Consider the following 19,104-nt stretch of genomic DNA (forward strand, 5'->3'; position numbering starts at 1 on the left):
CCACGGTCCCAAGAAAAAAGCCTCGCTTCTGACCTCGCCCAGCGGAGACTGGGTTCAACAGTCTGGAAGGCGGGAAATAAAAAAATATCAAAGATGGCGACCAGAGGAGGTTTTCTTGTTGGCGACCGCAACATTGTTCGTCCTCGACACCCTATGAGATATGTAGCTTCAAAGCAAACTAAATCTACTAAAAGAAAGAAGAAGAAGCCAGAATGGGATGTAAGTACTTGAGAGCTAGCGAAGTGGGTCGGCATTTTAGCTGTGGCGAAAGCTCAATTTATTTATTTCATGAAGTTGACAACTACCTACCTTCTGTTGAGGTTGTTGTTGTTATTTTTTCAGAGCACAGTAAATGACCTCAATGTACACAAGGCCACAAAAGAGGAACAGGTAGTTTGTGAAACTTTTATAACAGCTAATAAGCTAGGTATTCTGATAAATTTGACAGTACATGAATTATGCTTGATACGTTTCCACTAACAGCTATAAACTGTATGATAAGTTATGTTTGTAACAATGTAGCAAATCCTTCCTCTCTTAAAATAAAATAAAAAACAGTTTCTCCATAAAGTGATCATCTTTGACTTAAGGGTACTGTAGTTTACATAATTATCTGTTTGGCAGTTGGCTGATTATCGACATTAAGTGGAAACATCTTCGGATCTTCCTCAGCAATCTTTGGTAATCTTTAGAAATCTGTTTGGAAACATTCACAGGACCTCCAAACAACATGAAAATCTTCGGAAAATGGTCGGAAATCTTCCAAAAAATTTGTCAAAAACATTGTAATTATTAGGTTTATATAATAAACAGAATAATACATGGTGGTTTGGATGTATGAAATTTATCTTTTCGTGTTCAAAACCGATATCTCACTCATTCGCTGCGCTCACTCATGAGCTATCGATTTGAACACTCGAAGATAAATTTCATATCTCTGCGCAACCATGTATTATCCTCTATATCTACAAGGTGTCAAAACAAGTAAATAGCTTGTTATAACTTTTTTTGAAGATCAAAAGACATGAAACTCACAAATCCAAAAATGCAAGCAGAGTGCATTTGCAAAGTAAAGTCAAAGATAGAAGTCTTGGTGAGTGACATTCATTTATTAATTTTACAATAAAGAAGTCAAAGCCAAGCTAAATATATGCAAGTAATGGTTTTCTCTGAGCTTTTTTTATACTCTCAGTCTCACTTCTGATATAAAAAAAAAATTAGCCAATAAGTCAGAGGGCGTGCCATATCCAAATCTGAAATACAGTGGAACCCCAGTTTCTCAGAGAATAGCCGATTCCCTCTAAAGCGTGCGCCTGCAAGGAATCACGGTAGTTGTATTCATCAAACCATGCGCAAGACTTAGCAACGATGCACGTTTGTGAGTCTCGCGCATGATTTGATGAATACAACTACCGTGATTCCCTGCAGGCGCGCGCTATAGAGGGAATCGGGAATTGATTTCTTCAAAATCTCAAAAACTTGAACCAAAACTTAGTTTCCTTGGATTTGCTACGCTCAGTTGAACTTCAGGGCTCGAAAAAAGTGCCACCTAGTTGTTCGGGATGAGTAGATTTTCCTGCCGGGCAGGCTAGACATCTGTCGACTAAATCATATAAAAAAGTAAACTAAGAGAAGCATGCAACTTCCCCAGGCAAGCAAAATTTGAGAGCTGCTTGTCCAAAGGGCAAACTGGAATGATAATGATAATGATAATGAATTTATATAGCGCATTTTTCATATATACATGTATATGTTCAAATGCGCTGTACACATACTGTACTGTAATTTTTATTTCACTAGGCCAGACCACAACACCGGGAGCTTCGTGCCCTACTCTTTGCGAATAGTGTGTGGGTTCTTTAACGTCCCCTGTGATAAGACTGAAGATATCATACAGGAGACGGGACCTATGGTTTAATTATCGTCCTTTTCCGAGCAGACTAGAATGTCTAACCATTTGCAGATGTAATTACAAAGGCAGCACATTCCCCTCAGTTATTTTAAGACCCTGAGTGTTGGTCCGTTCTGGGGTTCGAACCCGAGACCTCCCGCACAGCAGTCCGGCGCTCTACCAACTGAGCTAACCCTGACCCTTAGCCCTGACTTCCATTTCTTGAGCTCCCTATTTCTCAAGCTAATTTAATTGTTTGGTGTCCCTTGGAGGTTTGATTGATCGGGACTTCACTGTTAAGGTATAGTCTTATTTAAAACTGTCGTTTCTTCTAGACTCAACCATTCAGACTCCTGATACACTAGAGCGAAGGAAACTGGCCATTGTTCAAGAAGTTCTGTATGGTCAAGATAAGGTAATGCAAGTATTTAACTTCCGCTGAATTATTAATGACAAATGTACAAGTTACATGTACATAGTACAAAGATCTACATTCCTGGAGATTGAATGAGTTCCTCTATTACCAGTTCACATGTAGTTGGAACCCCAGTAATGGGGGGGGGGGGGGGGGGTACTAAAAATACTTAAACATCTAGGTGCCACCTTGACTGGTCCAAACCGTTACCCTTTTATATTACCATCTTTAACAGGAAACCAACTAAGGTGACCTTTGGTACCCCTTTCATATACCTACAGTAAGGACACTGCATCTCTTCTAAATCTTTCACTTGAATAACCCATTAAAATACAAGCTAAAGATGAATCAACTGTTTGATGAGTCTGTTCACGATGTTTAGATAGTTTTTCTTAGATATTCTTTTACCCAAATCATAAAAACTGCATCATTTCTTTATATACATCCAGCCTGAAAATTGTACGCCTTTTGTGCGGAGCATCCCCATATAGTCCACCAGAGGCAGTACCCAACCCTCCAAGTTTACTTTTTTCCAACTACTCAAGTTTTGGTCACCAGTGAAAAATTTTAGTCACCAAATTAAGCTGATGCTTTCAATCATTCCTCTCAATTTTAGTCGCCAGGCTGGCGACCTTGGTTCAAATTTAGTCGCCAGCTCCAAAGTTTTAGTCGCACATGGCGACTTAAATGGTCTTAACTTGGAGGGTTGAGTACCCCCTTTTTTTTCAGTCAGGGGCTTTTTCAAGCAAACCCATTTTAGCTGCATTAATTTTGTGATCTTTTCAGCTAATCCTGCCTAGAATTTTGTTTTCTTTCTTTCTATCTGTGACAGTGTCACTTTGCTCGTTTTTGAACAGAATTTCTAAATAATTTTTTTAAGCTATTTTAGAAATAGTTTTCTCGTGCGTTTCTCAGTACGACTGTACTGTTGTTTTATTTTTATCCGTGACCTGTTACGTAATGTTGCAGACGTGAGCAGATCAGTTTACTCTCACCGTCTAGAAAGTTGTTGCGTTATTGTTTAAATTACTTTAGAGGTCAGATCACGTAATTGTAGGATTTAACTCGCTAGTATTTTGTAGTTTTGTGTTGCTTTCACTGTAGGAGTGGTTAAGTTGGTAAACACCCAGTTCCTTTAGGTAAATCCTGTGTGTGGGTTTACTAGCCGAATCTCTGTTTTCTGTTGTCAACACTTTTAGTTATCAGTTAGACTTTGGTCAAGGGCGTTGATTAATCCCCTTGTACGTAATTGTGATGTAATTAAGTTCCAGTTCCGGTCACATAGACAAATGTGTGCTATAGTTTGATATAAATACAAGTAGTTTTGTGCAGTTTATTTGAGTTAGCTGTGGAGCTTAGCTCCCCAGAGGGCCTAATGCTAGACCTCTGGTAGATTGCTGTTTGTGCCGTTGTTCAGGTCAGTACGAATCTCTGTTGACTAGAGTTCGTTGGATTATTAATGTTTCGTTATTGCAATAGGTTTGGTTCGTTTGTTGCTTTGCACAGCTACAATGTATTTAAATCTTGTATTAGGATTAAGTCCTGTTCATTTGTCTACGGTTACAAAGTGTAATTCGTCAGTTCTAATCATGTTTATCATGTTATTCAGTTTTATTTAGTTCTTCCGTTTCCTTTTATTGTACTGTATGTAAATATTCGGTTTATCACTGCATGATTTCTGATTATTTGTAACTTATAGCTGTAATTGTTCTTTTTGCAGAATGTAACTCATTCCCGTTTTTAGTACCGTTTTTATCACCGTTTTTAGTACCGTTTTTATCACCGTTTTTAGTACCGTTTTTATCACCGTTTTTTAGTACCGTTTAAATAGTCTGTTTTTAACTTGTTATCGTTGTTTTGTACGTAGCTTTCTATGTTTTCAATAAAGTTCGTGTAAGTCCAGCCCTTGCATCCATTTAGAACTCGCGTTGTGCCTCCGCTTAGGCCTCCGCCGTTGGCGACGTTTCCGCTCGCGTCGCGCGGCTTACATATCTTTATGGTTTGTTGAGTTGGAATAAGAAATCAGAACAGTTAATAATGTGAACTTTGTGTTACTACATGCAATGTAATTATAAAAATATTACTAACACATATCGTAACAATAGCTATTATTGAAGTTTCAGGATGTACTGTCGGAATCAGACAAAGCTATGTCAGTTGTAAAAGATTTATTTGGTGATGATCCAAAGGTAATGAAAACCTTATAAAAAAAAGTCTAAAGAACGTTTAATTTTTAAGCGATGACGTAGTCGAGCTTTATGCCGGAGCCCTTGGATCGGTTCTGTCGTTCTCGTTCGAACAACCGAATAGGACTGGGAACTAACTACAGAGAGAACAAAGATTAAGTTTAGCACAACAAGAAATTGCCGCGAAGAACACAAAGCAAAATACTCCTGGGAAGTTAAAAAGGACTAATAAAAGATATGAACGAAAGAGACAAATTATATTTGACAAATTCTATTAGATTCAGTAAACAGACAGATGTACAATTGACCTGTGTAAAGGAGAATAATGCGCCAGATAAAGGAAATATGTTGCTTTTGTATCGGGGTTACTGTCCCTTCTTCTGTGGAATAAATTGAAATGCCAGTTGATTTTTTTCCACCGAAGAAGGGACAGAAACCCTGAAACGTATGGAACATATTTCTTTTATCTGGCGCCATGTTCACCATTTAAAATCAGCATATAAAATCACTGTTTACATGCGTCATACAATGGGTCTGTGTGGTCCGGTCAGAGACAGAACTTGACCTTGCATATCCGGTCGCTCGCGATAGGTATTTGTAGATTAGATGTCACGCTATAAGGTAACGCAACTAGAATAAAACGCATAGCTTGAAGAAAGTTTTCATTTTTCTAACGAGGTGCAATAAGCACACAACCATTACAAATGGAAAAATGTATGGTGCAAAGATAATATTAGCAGTGACCGAAAAGTATCCGTAAAGCGAGGTAAACTTTGTATGAGAGCGTTTCACTTGGGTCACAGAAAAAAGTGTCCATTGTCTGTTATTAACTTAATGTTAGAGAAAATGTATGGACAAACAAAACTGTTCGTATTAAGCGGGCGCCGTAAAGCGGTGTTCCACTGAACTTTAATTTACGTTAATTTTTGACAAATTTCCTAAAAATATTTAAAACCCTTTGTAAAACGTCATCGCTTCTGCATGCATTGCGTGCCAGTTATTATACTTGTTGTCATTTTTTGACATTTTTTTCTATTTTGACATTATAAATTTATTTTTTAAGTTTAAGTTGTCCTTCAATGTTTTTCTACCATATACTCTTAGTACATGTAGTTGTATAATGCAGCATTTTTTAACATTTAACAGAAGTTCATGGGATTTCCAAATATCACAGCTGCTCCAGGTAACCTTTTGCATGGCAAAGAAAACAAGTAAGTGAAGTCAACACAATTTGAAGACAAGTTTAATCAAGACCCGACCGTAAATGACCTTTAAAATGGAAGGAGTGCAATAAGTTGACCCTGCAGAAACCTGGCACTGACAAGAGCCATGACCCCGTACTGATAACAAAGGCGGGTGTTACTAATTGCGGGCCCAAGAGAGGCCCGCAACCCTAATCTTGACAGTGACCAGTGGATTGCGTTTTACGCGTGCGCGCCACGTTTATAAACCGAAAAGAGAAGCGGAAGTTGAAAATTTTTGTTCTTCCACTAAGCACGATCGGAATGCGAAAATGTGTCAATCACGACAGTTTGTCGTAACACCGGAAGAGAAAAATCGGTTCTCCAAGAACGAATGCGAAAAATAAGTTAATCTCACAACAGCTTGTCACATAAGATCTAAACCTTCTGTCACATGGAAGGCGTTATGTGTTGCTTATTGTCGAGAAATTCGTTATAACACTGACAACATAGCAAGTTAACCGACTGAGAAAAATTCACATCCCGATCAGTTCACACCGCGTGCTCGATTACAATTCCCAAATCGACAATCAAAAGATAACTTTGATCGGTTCGCGGCAATAAGCAAAATTATTAACATGCATTCCCGTTACTTGGAATAATCGTCTTTTGTCCATTTTATCATTAATTTATCGACACAGATAAATTACGGGAAAGCGAATGATTCCAACAACGGTTATTGTCGAGAAATTCGTTATAACACTTACAGCATAGCGAGTTTACCGACTGAGAAAAATCACATCTCAATTCACACTGCACCGCAAAAATCCTTGCGTGACGCGTTACTCGGAATAATTGTCTTTTGTCCATTTTATCATTTCAGTCATTAATTTATTGGCACTGCCTACCGGTACCGTCAAGGCCCGCACTTTTTAACCTGTGGTTACCACTAGTTTAAAAGAACTTTGACAAAATCAAAACCATCCCTTTAGAACTGCACACCAGACACAGGGATATCTGAACTTTCTGCTTCCTGCACCTTTAATTCCCAGTTCCACTTCTTCCTTAGTGGATCCCACGTCTTGTTGCCTTTTCAAGTGCAAATTAAGTACCATATTTTCTCGATTAAACGCCGGACCCCGATTAAACGCCAGCCTCGTATAAACGCCAGGTCAAAATTGCTAGTTTTTAAATAAACGCCAGGGGCGTTTGTTCGAGGTCTCAGCGTTTTTTTGAGGTCAAGCTACAGCTGTAACAAGTAAATATTATTCTGTTTGTCACAAATCTCGATTGCAACATAAACTATCCAATCCGTAATAGTGCACCTTTGGGGAATAATCACCTTTGGATACCCCCAGGGACACTTTTTCGGGGCAGAACGAAGAGAAAAATCGTCCCGCCTTGACAAACTGCCCCTTGGTCTCGAAGATTGGTAAAAATAAATCAAGTCCGTTAACAAACACCGGGCCCCGATTAAACGCCGGCTTCAAATAAACACCGGGTTCACCAAGGCAAGTTTGAAATAAACGCTGGGGGTGTTTATTTGAGAAAATATGGTATTACAGATTGAACATTGCCAAGTTTTCCTTATTTCTCTCAGTTCTCGCAACCTCTTGCCCTCTATTTTCCTGCCTCCCATGGAGGTCCTACTTTCTTTACTTTCGGGTAACCTCCCCCCCCCCACTCCCATGCATGCTCAGAATACCGTGAAATTCCGGTTATAAGCCCTCCCGCTTATAAGCCCCCTGGTTATAGGCTCATCTATCTGGCAACAAAAAATACATCCGATTATAAGCCCTCCCGGATATAAGTCCCCCTCTGCTGGATGACAGTACTGAACAGGGCTAAATGTTGCTTAATAATGCGTTTTTAACTTAAAAATGTATTTCGATCAACACTCCTGTGGCTCGTTTCGAAACATTTTTTTATCCGCTTATAAGCCCTCCAGTTATAAGCCCACCCAAAACTTCTTACGAAGTTGTATTAGCCCAGGGCTTATAACCAGAATTTTACGGTTAGTAATATTGTAGTTAAACATTAACGGTATGCATTTCCAGATGATTAATATGTTTTCATACAACAAACAGTGTTACTGTGTATTTATTTGTTTATTCAATTTATTGTGGTTAGATATGCAGTTGGTCCAGTGGCTGAAATGCCTGAAACTCCAACCCATCTGTCTTTGCTAAGTGACTCTGTCATGAGAACACCAGCTTTGAATGAGCTGCCTGATGACGACAAAGAAGGTGGGTACTGTTGGGTAAACACAGGAACCAGTTATAGTTACTAACGCATAAATAACTCTTTCAATTGAGAACTAATAAATCCTTGTTGACATGAAACTTGAGACAAACTGGTAATTTTTTACTCTACATACTTTCATAGTAAGTTTATTTTTTAGACTTGTCTGCTAGTCCACTGAGGTTACCCCTCCCCCCAGGATTTTGTATGGTTTCGGCTAATACAGTAATTTGCTGGAACACATCAAAATTACTGTGAGAGTCAAGTGTCTTATCTAAGAACACAATACAGTGACCCTGGTCAGAAATTGAGTTTCAAAATTATTAAAGACCTTGAACAATGAGTCCAATTGATAAGCTATTACCTATAGACCACTTTGCCTCCACCCTTTATGTTGATGCCATGTCTTAACTATTTCGCTGCTGACTTTTCTGTTGACCTTACTCCCCCGCATGCGCAGTGCTGCATTTTTTTCACTGTTCAATGAATCACACAGTCACGCATCGCATTCAACAATATCTTTCGTTCTATTCAAGCACTTTAATTAAGATTTTCAGGAATTGTGCCTAACATAATTCTACATCGTAAAAAGCAACCTTTTCATAAATTCATTGCATTTTGGTCCTTTCAGCAATTTCATTCGCCATCTGATAGCTTCCTTCCCAAGCGTGAAGGTTGAAACCACTGTTTTGCAATAGCCGCGTCTCAAATACTCAATCTGTTCATTGAAATTACTTGATTCGTAAACCACAACTGTTATATTCTCGGCGAAAGTCGGTTAGAATCTTCTCCGAAGCACTCCTCGATTGAAAATTTCTCATTCGACGCCATGTTTAAATGTCCTTTGGCCATAAACAGCAACAGTGTAACATGAATTTGTCGATAATACTCCGCCATTATATGCAAACAGAAAAAGATCGTGTTCGTCACGCTTTCCAGTTCTCCTAGAGGGTATCTGAAGTAATTATTGATCATAGCTTCCCTATTGAAGACAGCTTCGAAAGGAAATCTGGGATTGTTTAATCATGTCGAGAAAACTTGACATCCGCACTCAGAGTCACGAAATGAAATGTCAAGTTTTCTCGACAACCGCAGCAAAAGAGTTATTAAAGGAAAATTGAACATTTTTATGTTGAAAAATCAACTCCTTAAAATGTAATTTAACTTTGTGCCACAGAGGTAAGTTATTTACTGAATAAGAGTTACAACTGTTCATGATGATGTGGGAGATGGAGGGGGGGGGGGGTAGGAAATCTTAACCTCCTGCTTCCCGTACCATTTACTCTTTCTGCTCTTTCCCTTAGAGGTTCCCAATTCTTTGTGCTATTACTATTACAAAATATTATGTGACGTTGCAAAATTTTCTCTAGTTCTTGCCACCTTAAGAATCCCACTTGCTACCCTCTCTTCTCATGTCCCATAATTATTCTCCAAGGCTACTGCCCTGGTGCCCCTCATGATGCAATAATAAATTAAACAATAAATAAATATGCTTTTTCCAGATGAGGAGTTCTCTCCAGGAACACCCCCACCTGGTCAAGAAAGAGGAACAACTTCATCCTTCCAACCCATGCTTGATCTTCAAAGATTTCAACAGTATGTGGCTCAAGAACAGAGCAAATATGTAGAGCACAACACAGCACCTCTCTTAAATGGGCGTGGCACCGACCATGTGCCCCCATACAGTGGTATTGCTACTGGACAAGCTACTGTACCCTCAACAGTTGGTACAAAAATCATTGGAGAGGAGTCAGGACCTTTCTTTGTAGGGCGTGGCGTGGACCATGTGGTAGCACCACATGGCAGCAGTGCCATTGGACAGGCCACTTTTCCTTCAACAGTTGGTGCAGAAATGAATGATGAGGGCTCTAGACTCATTCAAGATGGGCATGGCCCTGACCATGTGGCACCACAAAGCGGCATGGCTGTTACGACTGGTCATAGTCAACCACCATCTTTTCTTAGTCAGGAATCAGCAGATACTGTCATTGCTGGAGGGCCTAACTTTGTAAAACCAGGTACAGGCAAGTCTTGTTGTGTTTTAGCTGCAGAATACCTGGCAGTTTTTGCACTTGTTTAGTAACTATAGTTCACAATTTCATTAATTTGGTAAATTATGTCTGGTACTGGGTTGTAGCTAAGATTTGAAACTGGTGGAAATTTCCCCAGTTATCAGCCTTTTGGCAGTAAAATTTACGCCAGATGGGTATCATCAACCTCTTTCTGAGAGCTTTTCCCTTTGTGGGGGATGAGAGGGAAGGGGTGCATTTTCCCGCCCATCCTCCACAAAGTATGGAAAGCCCTAGAAATGAGGTTGGGGTATTAAACTTGGCTCCTGATTTTAATCTACTTTCCCGTTCGACTTTTAATTAGTTATTAAAAAAGCATTTGTCATGATTAAATTTAGTGTCTATAGGAGAACCAACTACAAACAGCAGTATTCCATCCAATGTTAGAATGCCATCATCCAGGTATAAAAATATAACGAACTTGATGCTTTGATGTTTAAATGAATTCTAACCAGTTTACTGTTGCCCAATACTGTAGTAAATAAATTTATTATTTATTCTTCTTACAAGAAGAGTGGAAACTGATCAGCAGGACTCTGGGAAGGCAAAGACAAAGACTAAAACCTCTCACAAGCCACCCACAAATTCATCTTCAAGTGGATTACGAAGTCTTGATGACTTAAAAAAGGTGTGTTTGTTGTGTATGTATGCTCTCTGCACACATTGCATGCCTATAATGCTAATTTGATAGGCCTGCAATGTGTGCAAAGGACTACAGATACATAGCTCTCTGCACACATTGCATACCTATATTGGCATGCAATATATACTAGTTATGCAACGTTCGAGTGGTAACTATGGAATATCCCACGAGTCACTTGTATTTCTCGGTATACACACGAGCCTTTAGGCGAGTGTGTATACCAAGAAAATACAAGTGACAAGTGGGATATTCCATATTATACCACGAGAAAGTGTTGTGTAACTATTTTATACCATGCCATAGAAAATACGCCTTCTAAATTTCGTCGAGAATACAATCGCAGCGCACGATGGGAAGGTTGGGTTGAATACCGTCGAATACAACGGCTTTCCTGTATTCTGATTGGCTGTATTTTCTATGGCATGGTATAAATGCATATATGCTTACATTGTATAGGCATCCTCATTGGATGTCTATAAGCCTATGCTTGCAGTGCTTTTTGGGATAAAATGTAAAAAAATGCTCGCGAAGCCAAATAATGCCAGAAAAGTGCTAGCACTATCGGTAAGAGCCTACCTATAATACCAGAAACCCATAAGGGTTGAAACGTGTAATGCGCATGCACAGCGTTTGAATATTCATTTTGCTAAGTACCATATTTGGAAAAGAAAATTGTACGCGAGTGCTTTATACATGTAATGACACACGCAACATAATTTTTGGTTTGCGGTAAGTTGCTTGAATTTCGACCTACGACAAATAAAAAAATAATGTATCGAGCATTCTCCAGACTACTTCAAGAAGATGAAACAGGAAAAGTTAACCAAATTTACTTTATTCAACCAAGCTTGTTCAAAAACAAGATCACGCCACGAGCGAGCTACGCGCGCTGTAAATTTAATCCAAATATAGTAATTTTGATTGTCCAAATATGGTATTAGCGTAAACGAATGTGCAAACGCTTTGTTCAATGCGAATCATAGGGAGTTACACGTTTCAACCCTTATGGGTTTCTGATAATACTAGTATGATAGGTCTGCAATGTGTGCAAATGTACAAAGTGCACTCTGTACACATTTTCTGTTTACTGAACTTTTTTCTTGTACTGTCTTCTAGATGGTGGAAGAATTGGAAACAGAAGTAGCAGCATATGAATATGAAACAGGTCGACAACAAACCAAGCTGTCTTCGCCATCTATGGCTGGTAGCTTCAGTGGATACACAGCATCACTTATCACTGCCGTCACCAAGTTAATGGGTTATTTGAAAGAGGTACATTGTACATGTAGTCTATTATAAATTATTGCACTAACAGCATACACTAAAAGGAACCCGCTTGGAGCCACTAACTGAGTACATGTATAACTGCGTTTGAGGCTAGTGGCCTTTCAGGCTAGAGCTTATCCCAGTTTCCATAGCACGAAGCGTCTAGTGAAAATTGAACAACACTGCGCCTCATTCACTTCAACATTTCATCCACCAGCTGCAGCCGGTTAATCCCTCAGTATTTCTGCTCACCCCTGGATGGGATGCTAGTCTGGTAAAATAATTTGCCACTTCCCATTTATACACCAGGGTGGAGAGAGGCACTATGAGAGTAAGGAATATTGCCCAAGAACACAACAGAAGTGCCCCAGCCAGAGCTAAAACCCGGAAATCTTGATCCGGATGCCAGTGCTCTAACCATTAGGCCACTGCGCTTCCCATAAGCATGTACCCATTACATTGCATTTTATTTTTGGCCTCTAGAGTGAAATCCAACGAAAAGCAGAAATGGTAATGAGAGAGCAAGTCCTCCAGGGATTTGAAGAACAAAGAGCTTTGGTTGACGCACTTACTAATGTAAGTTTTTTGTTGTAAGTGAGTTTAATTACACTTATGACTCCATTGTTATCCAGTTAAAGCTAGACTGTTGGGGTGGCAAGCAGAAAGGAAGTACTCAGAGGGTGTGGGAATGCACGGCCGGCATTGTGATTGGTTTTCTTTTCCGCTTCTGCTTGCGACTCTTAACAATCTAGTTTTCACTGTGTCTTAAGCCAAATTTGAAGAAAATGGAAACATTGTGATTCTTCTGTATCTTCAGAGCTTATGACTCCGCTTAGGATTCAGATTTCCGATTTTGCACTACACACAGTGAACTAGCCTCAGAGTAAGCGACCTTGGACTGTCTGACAATAGGCTAACACTGAACTTTATAAATGTTAAATTGGTTTTAAGTTTATGTTATGATTAACTTGATATTAATGTTAGGACATACTCCATACACAAGAACAGAACCTGGCCTTACAATATGAACTGCTGGAATACAGAAAAACCACAGATGAGCAACTACAATACTTGAAGGTAACTTTAGTTACTGGATTCTTGAAAAGAATCATAATAAGTTAATTTTCATTAAAGGGACTATGTCACAGGGATTTCGCAGTTTATTAGTCTTAACTGTTCTGAAATATTTAGTGGTAGGCAACTTTACCCATGAAAAACATTGTCTTTGAACATTTAACAGACATAACTTTAGTATTTGAGGATAGAAATCAAAATTTGTCTATAGATATCAAAAGGCACGCTGAAGCAACTTGAAAATGTCAGGCTAACATTTTCAAATTGCAATCCATTTCCAACTGAGCCATTCGCAGCCAAACACGCTTTAAAACAGTTTTAGTGCTCAATATTGTTATTTTTGGGCTGTTAAAAAATCTGTTGAAATCCGTGACATAGTCCCTTTAACAACATAGTGGATGACATGACCGCACCCTCCTTCGCCTCTGCCCATCCTCCGTTGTCTTCACCTCCATAATGTTATTACAGGAGAATCCCGATATCTCGAACCCTCGGTTTCTCAAAACCCCTGATTTCTAGGGCTGCAACGATACACCGGTGCATTGTGAATCGCGATATTTTTTGTCAAGACACGAGTATCGTCATTTGAAAAAAAATCTACCATCTCTATTATTTACTATCGCAGTATTGTTAAACAATAAATTATTCTTCATCAACGTTCAGAAATTACTGTTTTTAATGACTTTTTCCCATGTCAAAGCACTCAATAGCAATTTATTAAACTGAGGGACAAGGAAATTCCATTCTGCTTCACTTCCGATCACATATTCTTTAAAGATGCAACAATTAGATATCAACTAACACGGCCTCACAAGCAAAAACATGCGGTTCATGAGAACTTAACTTTGCAAAAAATTAATAAGTTTTCGCTGCTGAGAAAGTGGAAAGAGTGAATTACCAACAGGATTTAGCACGTATCAGTTGTTTGTAATATTGTATTGTATCGTGTATCGTATCGTGGCACTTGTATCGAGGTACGTATGACGTATTGTGAGAAAATGTATCGTTGCAACCCTACTGAATTCTCAAATCAAGCTAAATTTCCCTTGGATAGTACTTCTCTGTAATTTTACACCTGATGTCTCAAAGCAATAATTTTCATTTCCCCAGGTTTGGGAAATCAGGATTCTACTGTTTACTCAAAAGTAAGCAAAATTGAAAAAAGAAATGCACCAATATTGTTTAATTGATCCCTATTATAGAGAGAACTTTCTGCTGTATTGAGAAGTCACGAGTACCAAGCATTGTCTAGCAGTATCAACACTCTATATAGCCTAAACCCTGTGGCCCTGAAGAAAGAAGCTTTTGATGCCCTTAATCCAACACAACATGAAAATCAAAGTTTGGAGTATTTGCCTGGGGCTCCAGTTCCTCAAGCACACAGAAATCAAGAACAGGAGAGGATTGGAAATAGCACAGGCAGAGATTTTACAGAAGACACTAAAAACAAGCCTTCATTTATACCTCTTGCAACATTCGAGGATCAGACTGTGTCACAGTACTCTGCATTAAATAGAATGACTACATCATCACAGGTTTCCCAAGCAGATAATCAACCAATTAAGAGCAGTAACGCTGGGCAGCCACACACACAAATTTCCACAGAGGATTACACTAAACCACCGCATTCAGTAGCCGCTCCAACTGCTGCATCAGTTCACCAACTGCTACACAATGGCCATGTTCCGTTGGTGTATCCTAATTCTGGGTTAGCTAGTGCCAATTATGGGATGCCTGGCCATGGCCAGATAAGTTCTAACATTGTCATGTACCCACCCAGCCAAGTTCATTTTACTCAAGCTGGCGACAGAGGAGCCACCACAGTAAGGCCTCAAATGTCTGCACCTGGTGTTCCTGGCATACCAGCAGTACAAAGCGAACCAGTGCCTCCTGGCTTTAGAGTGGTACACACAGGACCACCCATAGCTTCACCTTTGTACAGTCCTCATCGGCAGACGCCAGGACAATCTGGTAGTAATGTGCAGATGCAAGTACAATCTGGTCAGCCAGCCGTTTTGAACACCATGCAACCAATGCCTAGTGTTCCACAAGGGAACCCACAACCACATCAACCTGCCTCCCTCAGTTTGTCCCAGGAAATACCTCCAACCGTTTCCCAAGAAGACCCAAGATTGGCTTCTGCTACGCATTCAAAGAAGTCTGAGTCCACAAGACAAGCTGGTGCTGTAGTTACATCTGGCGAAGCATCTGATTTGTTGCATGGCCAACAACAGCCTTCCTGGCAATTTCACGCGCAACCAGCTCCAAAAATGGAACAGGCATCAAAATCCAGAGGTTTTGCACCAGTTTCAAGGGCAATGATTGGTGCAATTCCAGCCAATCATCAGCTAAGAGAACGGCTTCAGAACTTGGCTAACAGGCAGAAGACTTTGACAGCTAAAAGTGGTGAGCAGGATGTTGGCAGTGTACAGCAGAAGAAAGGAGAAGGCAGGGGAGGTAACGATTGAACAACTCTTGTATTCAATCACAACATCAAATAAATAATTAAATATATGTAAATATTTAATCGAATAATTTATTATGTATAAACCCCCAAAGAGCCCTACGTGCCTCTGAAATATACATACATGTACTTCCATGAACGACATGCTTTTTTTAATAGGCTAGTTTCAAATTATTCCCCACTGATCCCAAACAAAGAAGTGAAGTCGAGGTTGAGGGGAATAAAGCAAATGAAAATTCAAATTATTCCCCCGAACCTCAATTTACAATTCCTTTGATGTGATTCAGTGGAGCATAATTTGAAAGTAGCCTATTAGCAGCAGCCTCCTACTGCCAAGCTTGTCTTGCATTTCATTATTTTATGCTCAGAGACTTTTGTAGTTTATTTGACAACTGAAAAGCAAGTTGCCCAATGTTCTTATAATGCTATAAAGAAAGTTTGACACATTTGTTAGAAATTGTACAGTAATATTGCTGTCATTGTTTTTTTAAAAAATTAATTTGCAGTTGCAGTACATCAGCCACGCCCAACTTCCCCACATGTACACTTCCAAGATCCTCCAGTTTTAGTAAATGGGCAAGACACTGGTAAACAGCAACACTCCCCTCCTGTATCACCCATCCCATATAAGAATCCTCAAGTCCTTAGGTCAACTGCTCCTCCTGAGAAAAGAGTTGTGGTCAATCTACCTAATGCCTGGTCCGATGTCTCATCAACAATTTCACTGTGAAATGCAGTGTTGAACAGTCTTCCTTGGGGACTTGGGGGTGTTTTTTTTTTGAGGTTCTGCTTCCTATAAAGTGTGCAATTGTGTAATATTTGGTTTCAATGTGCATATTAAAAAGCATTTTTGTTATGAACTGTCAGTTGCTGTTTGGGAAAATGAACTCACAGCTTCTCAGTAAGCACAAGACTGGACTCAAGAGATTACCAGGAATTAAGCCTAGGTATGTGTACATACATGTACATATAGAGCAAGCCAAAACAAAGACAAAAATTAAGCATAAAAAACTGAAAAAAAAAATGATGAAAGTGTCATTTTGTGCAGGTCACAGACACAAGCATTTTGGGAATAGCCTTTCTTTAGTGTGAAACTGTTAAAGATTTGTATGAGGGACTGTATGTTTTAAAAGGTGCAAGCGTTCAGAAGCCAGAGGTGTGCACCAAGCGACAAAACTCTTGTAAATCGTAGTGTGACACACAGTGATAAATTTTTATGTATAATGTTGTTGTTCAATTTTACCCTCAGTACAACATGATATTTTCCTTGTTGTTTTGGTGTGTGGTAAAATTTAACCACAACATTTACATCTATCAGTAGTGATGTTGTACCTTAAATCACTTTGACAGCAAGGAGCCCAGAAGTGTAACCACTTTTATTTATTCACATTCCTTTGTGCAGATTTTATCCAATCAGAAGTCAACTGGAAACTATCCTTGGCTTCTGATTGGATGATGGCTGCACAGAAGAATGTGAATCACACCTTTAGAATGTGGTCACACTTTTTTGGGCTCCTTGCTGTAAGTTTGGAGTGTAACGTACTCTCTTTGTAGCAAACACAAACAATGAAATACATAGACACATTTTTATTAGTTTGACCAAAATAATTGTTTAAATACAAGCAAGTGTTTTCATTTCCCTTTGCCCTTCTTTCCTTTCTTTTTCTTGGAACTTGCCCCGGCTCCTTGCTGTTGGTTTGAACTCTCACTTTGTGAAGATTTACTTTGACGACTTTTCAACTTGGGGATCATCTCACCAAGATATAGAAACAATGCTTTTCCTTAGAAAAGTAAAAAAAAAAAAAAATAATTAAAATAAATGCGACATACAAGAAAAGAGTGTCAATCTGTCAGAAACATTCTTATTTTCTGAGTTCCCCCAAGTCTCATTTACGACATTTTGCACCAGTTGGAAGTTCTACTACTAAGCTACAACAGTTGCAGTAGCCTGGGTCACTGATGGGTTAACATATTTCATATTTCCACCAAGTTGGCCATACATACCTTTTATGATGAAATATTGAACAACCTCTATTATCCCATCCCCACGCCAACAGCAAACTCTCTATAACTTCAGAAGCCCCCTAAACACTATTGACTATGTCGGCTCTCACACAGAATGTAAACCTGACTTTGTCAAAGTTAAGTGTTTTTTTGTTGTTGTTGTTATTTAAATGCCGTTGGCCGTTAAATGCTATAGAAACTGGTTAGCACAGTTACAGTAAAACACTGAAACGTGGTAAAATAACTAACACAAACTGAGAACCTGTAAAATCATGTTTTTTTTTTTAATTTTTTGTTGTGCTGTATTTTGGAAGATTACACAATGCACAAGAGGCGAACAAAGACTTAGCTACAAGAATAATTACTTCACAAAAAATTATGCCAAACTTTACCATATCAGACTTACTTGATTGGAATCTTTCATTGATAAAGCTGTTATCACTTTGTTTTAGTTGTACACGCACTCTGCCTTTGCACAATGCATCTTTAGCGCTGTCCTTGGGATAACACTTGTTCTAAAATAATAACATGCAAAGAAAATATCAGTGTACATGTATCTCCAATGTATACCTTGAACGATAAAGTTTATCATTGATTGAGTTTTCATAAAAGAAGGAAAAACAAAATCGGTTGTTCATATCTCTATGTAGAGAAGCCTCCTATGCAGACGTTCTTAGGGCTCGTCACACTTTTCTCCCCCAATAAAATTAATCGTGATGAAGCAGGCCATATCACTCATGAAAGCTAATAGAGATTATTAGCAAATACGGGTAATCCAACCCCTCCAAACATCCCAGATCAGTTGCAAAAGCTAGTAATTCCAAGTAATTATTTACAATAATTATGTTATTGATAGTTGCTAATTCTGCATAATATTTAATTATAAACACCAACCTCTAGTTCACAATTGAGTCCTTGACTCAGGCACACATCTCTTATTTCATAAACTGTAGGGTTATCTGCTGACTGTCAAAAGGATCAGGATATTAAAATTAATGAGAAAACATTCATCAGTCTGTTACTGACGAATCATATCTCTCATTGTGTACTACCATGCAACAAATAACATTGCCTTCCACTGGATATTTAATTGAATAGAAGACTGATAATTGTGTGAAGTGTTTATGCGAACTTAGTGGCCTGAAAACTAATGTCATTGGCTTTAACGTGAATGCAATGCGACAATTAAATAAAGTGGCTTCCAATTCCTAAATAAGTATAATAAGTATATGTACATGATGATTTATATTAAAGCAAAAAAGCTTTTTGTTCTGAGTCAGTGTTTTCGCAAAGCCACAAACTTCCACATCGAAATCTAAGTGAAAGCTTCCATACATAATCTGAACCTGAAGAAAATTCAAACAGATATTTAACTTATACTAAAAGAATTCAGCCTTTAAGCTTTAGCTTACGTGTATTTTTCTTACCTTTGCTTTGGGGACACGTCGACCTTGCTCGACAGTTCTTCTGCTATTTAAGTAAGCTGGGTACACAACAATCCACCTAAAATACGAACCATACATAGCAGTATAAAACTACGTTAAATCAGGGGAATCAGACAACGATTTAAGGTCATAATAAAGAAAAATTTTACCTGTCTTTTGATGAAGGATCATCTCCTAGATGCGCCATATTGAATTTAACAATGCTTCCGCTGGCTTTGAGAACTG

General features: G+C 38.8%; 2 protein-coding genes across 3 annotated transcripts; one reads left to right on the forward strand and one right to left on the reverse strand.

Annotated features, from left to right (window-relative positions):
- Nucleotides 1-64: 64 nt before the first annotated feature.
- LOC144639223 (uncharacterized) lies at nt 65-16,213 on the forward strand. 2 transcript variants are annotated; one of them, XM_078498509.1, is made up of 15 exons: nt 65-219; nt 343-390; nt 1,015-1,093; nt 2,227-2,306; nt 4,424-4,495; nt 5,639-5,703; nt 7,804-7,919; nt 9,417-9,932; nt 10,322-10,385; nt 10,497-10,611; nt 11,743-11,898; nt 12,376-12,468; nt 12,877-12,969; nt 14,169-15,423; nt 15,937-16,213. In XM_078498509.1, exons 1-15 carry the CDS (start codon nt 94-96, stop codon nt 16,158-16,160), a joined length of 3,102 nt encoding a protein of 1,033 aa, XP_078354635.1. In that variant the 5' UTR covers nt 65-93; the 3' UTR covers nt 16,161-16,213. The 2 variants fall into 2 exon arrangements, with proteins under 2 accessions (XP_078354635.1, XP_078354634.1); XM_078498508.1 differs by having other exon boundaries at nt 10,494-10,611; nt 15,937-16,212.
- A 789-nt stretch (nt 16,214-17,002) lies between these two features.
- On the reverse strand, nt 17,003-19,081 carry LOC144639266 (signal recognition particle 19 kDa protein-like). Its single transcript, XM_078498565.1, has 5 exons — nt 19,029-19,081; nt 18,862-18,937; nt 18,329-18,400; nt 17,841-17,949; nt 17,003-17,211 (listed from the first exon to the last, which is right to left on the reverse strand). Exons 1-5 carry the CDS (start codon nt 19,064-19,066, stop codon nt 17,063-17,065), a joined length of 444 nt encoding a protein of 147 aa, XP_078354691.1. The 5' UTR covers nt 19,067-19,081; the 3' UTR covers nt 17,003-17,062.
- Nucleotides 19,082-19,104: the final 23 nt, after the last annotated feature.

Source organism: Oculina patagonica, chromosome 14 (genome assembly GCF_052425735.1).
Source record: "Oculina patagonica isolate OP01 chromosome 14, crgOcupat, whole genome shotgun sequence".
NCBI lineage: Eukaryota > Metazoa > Cnidaria > Anthozoa > Scleractinia > Oculinidae > Oculina > Oculina patagonica.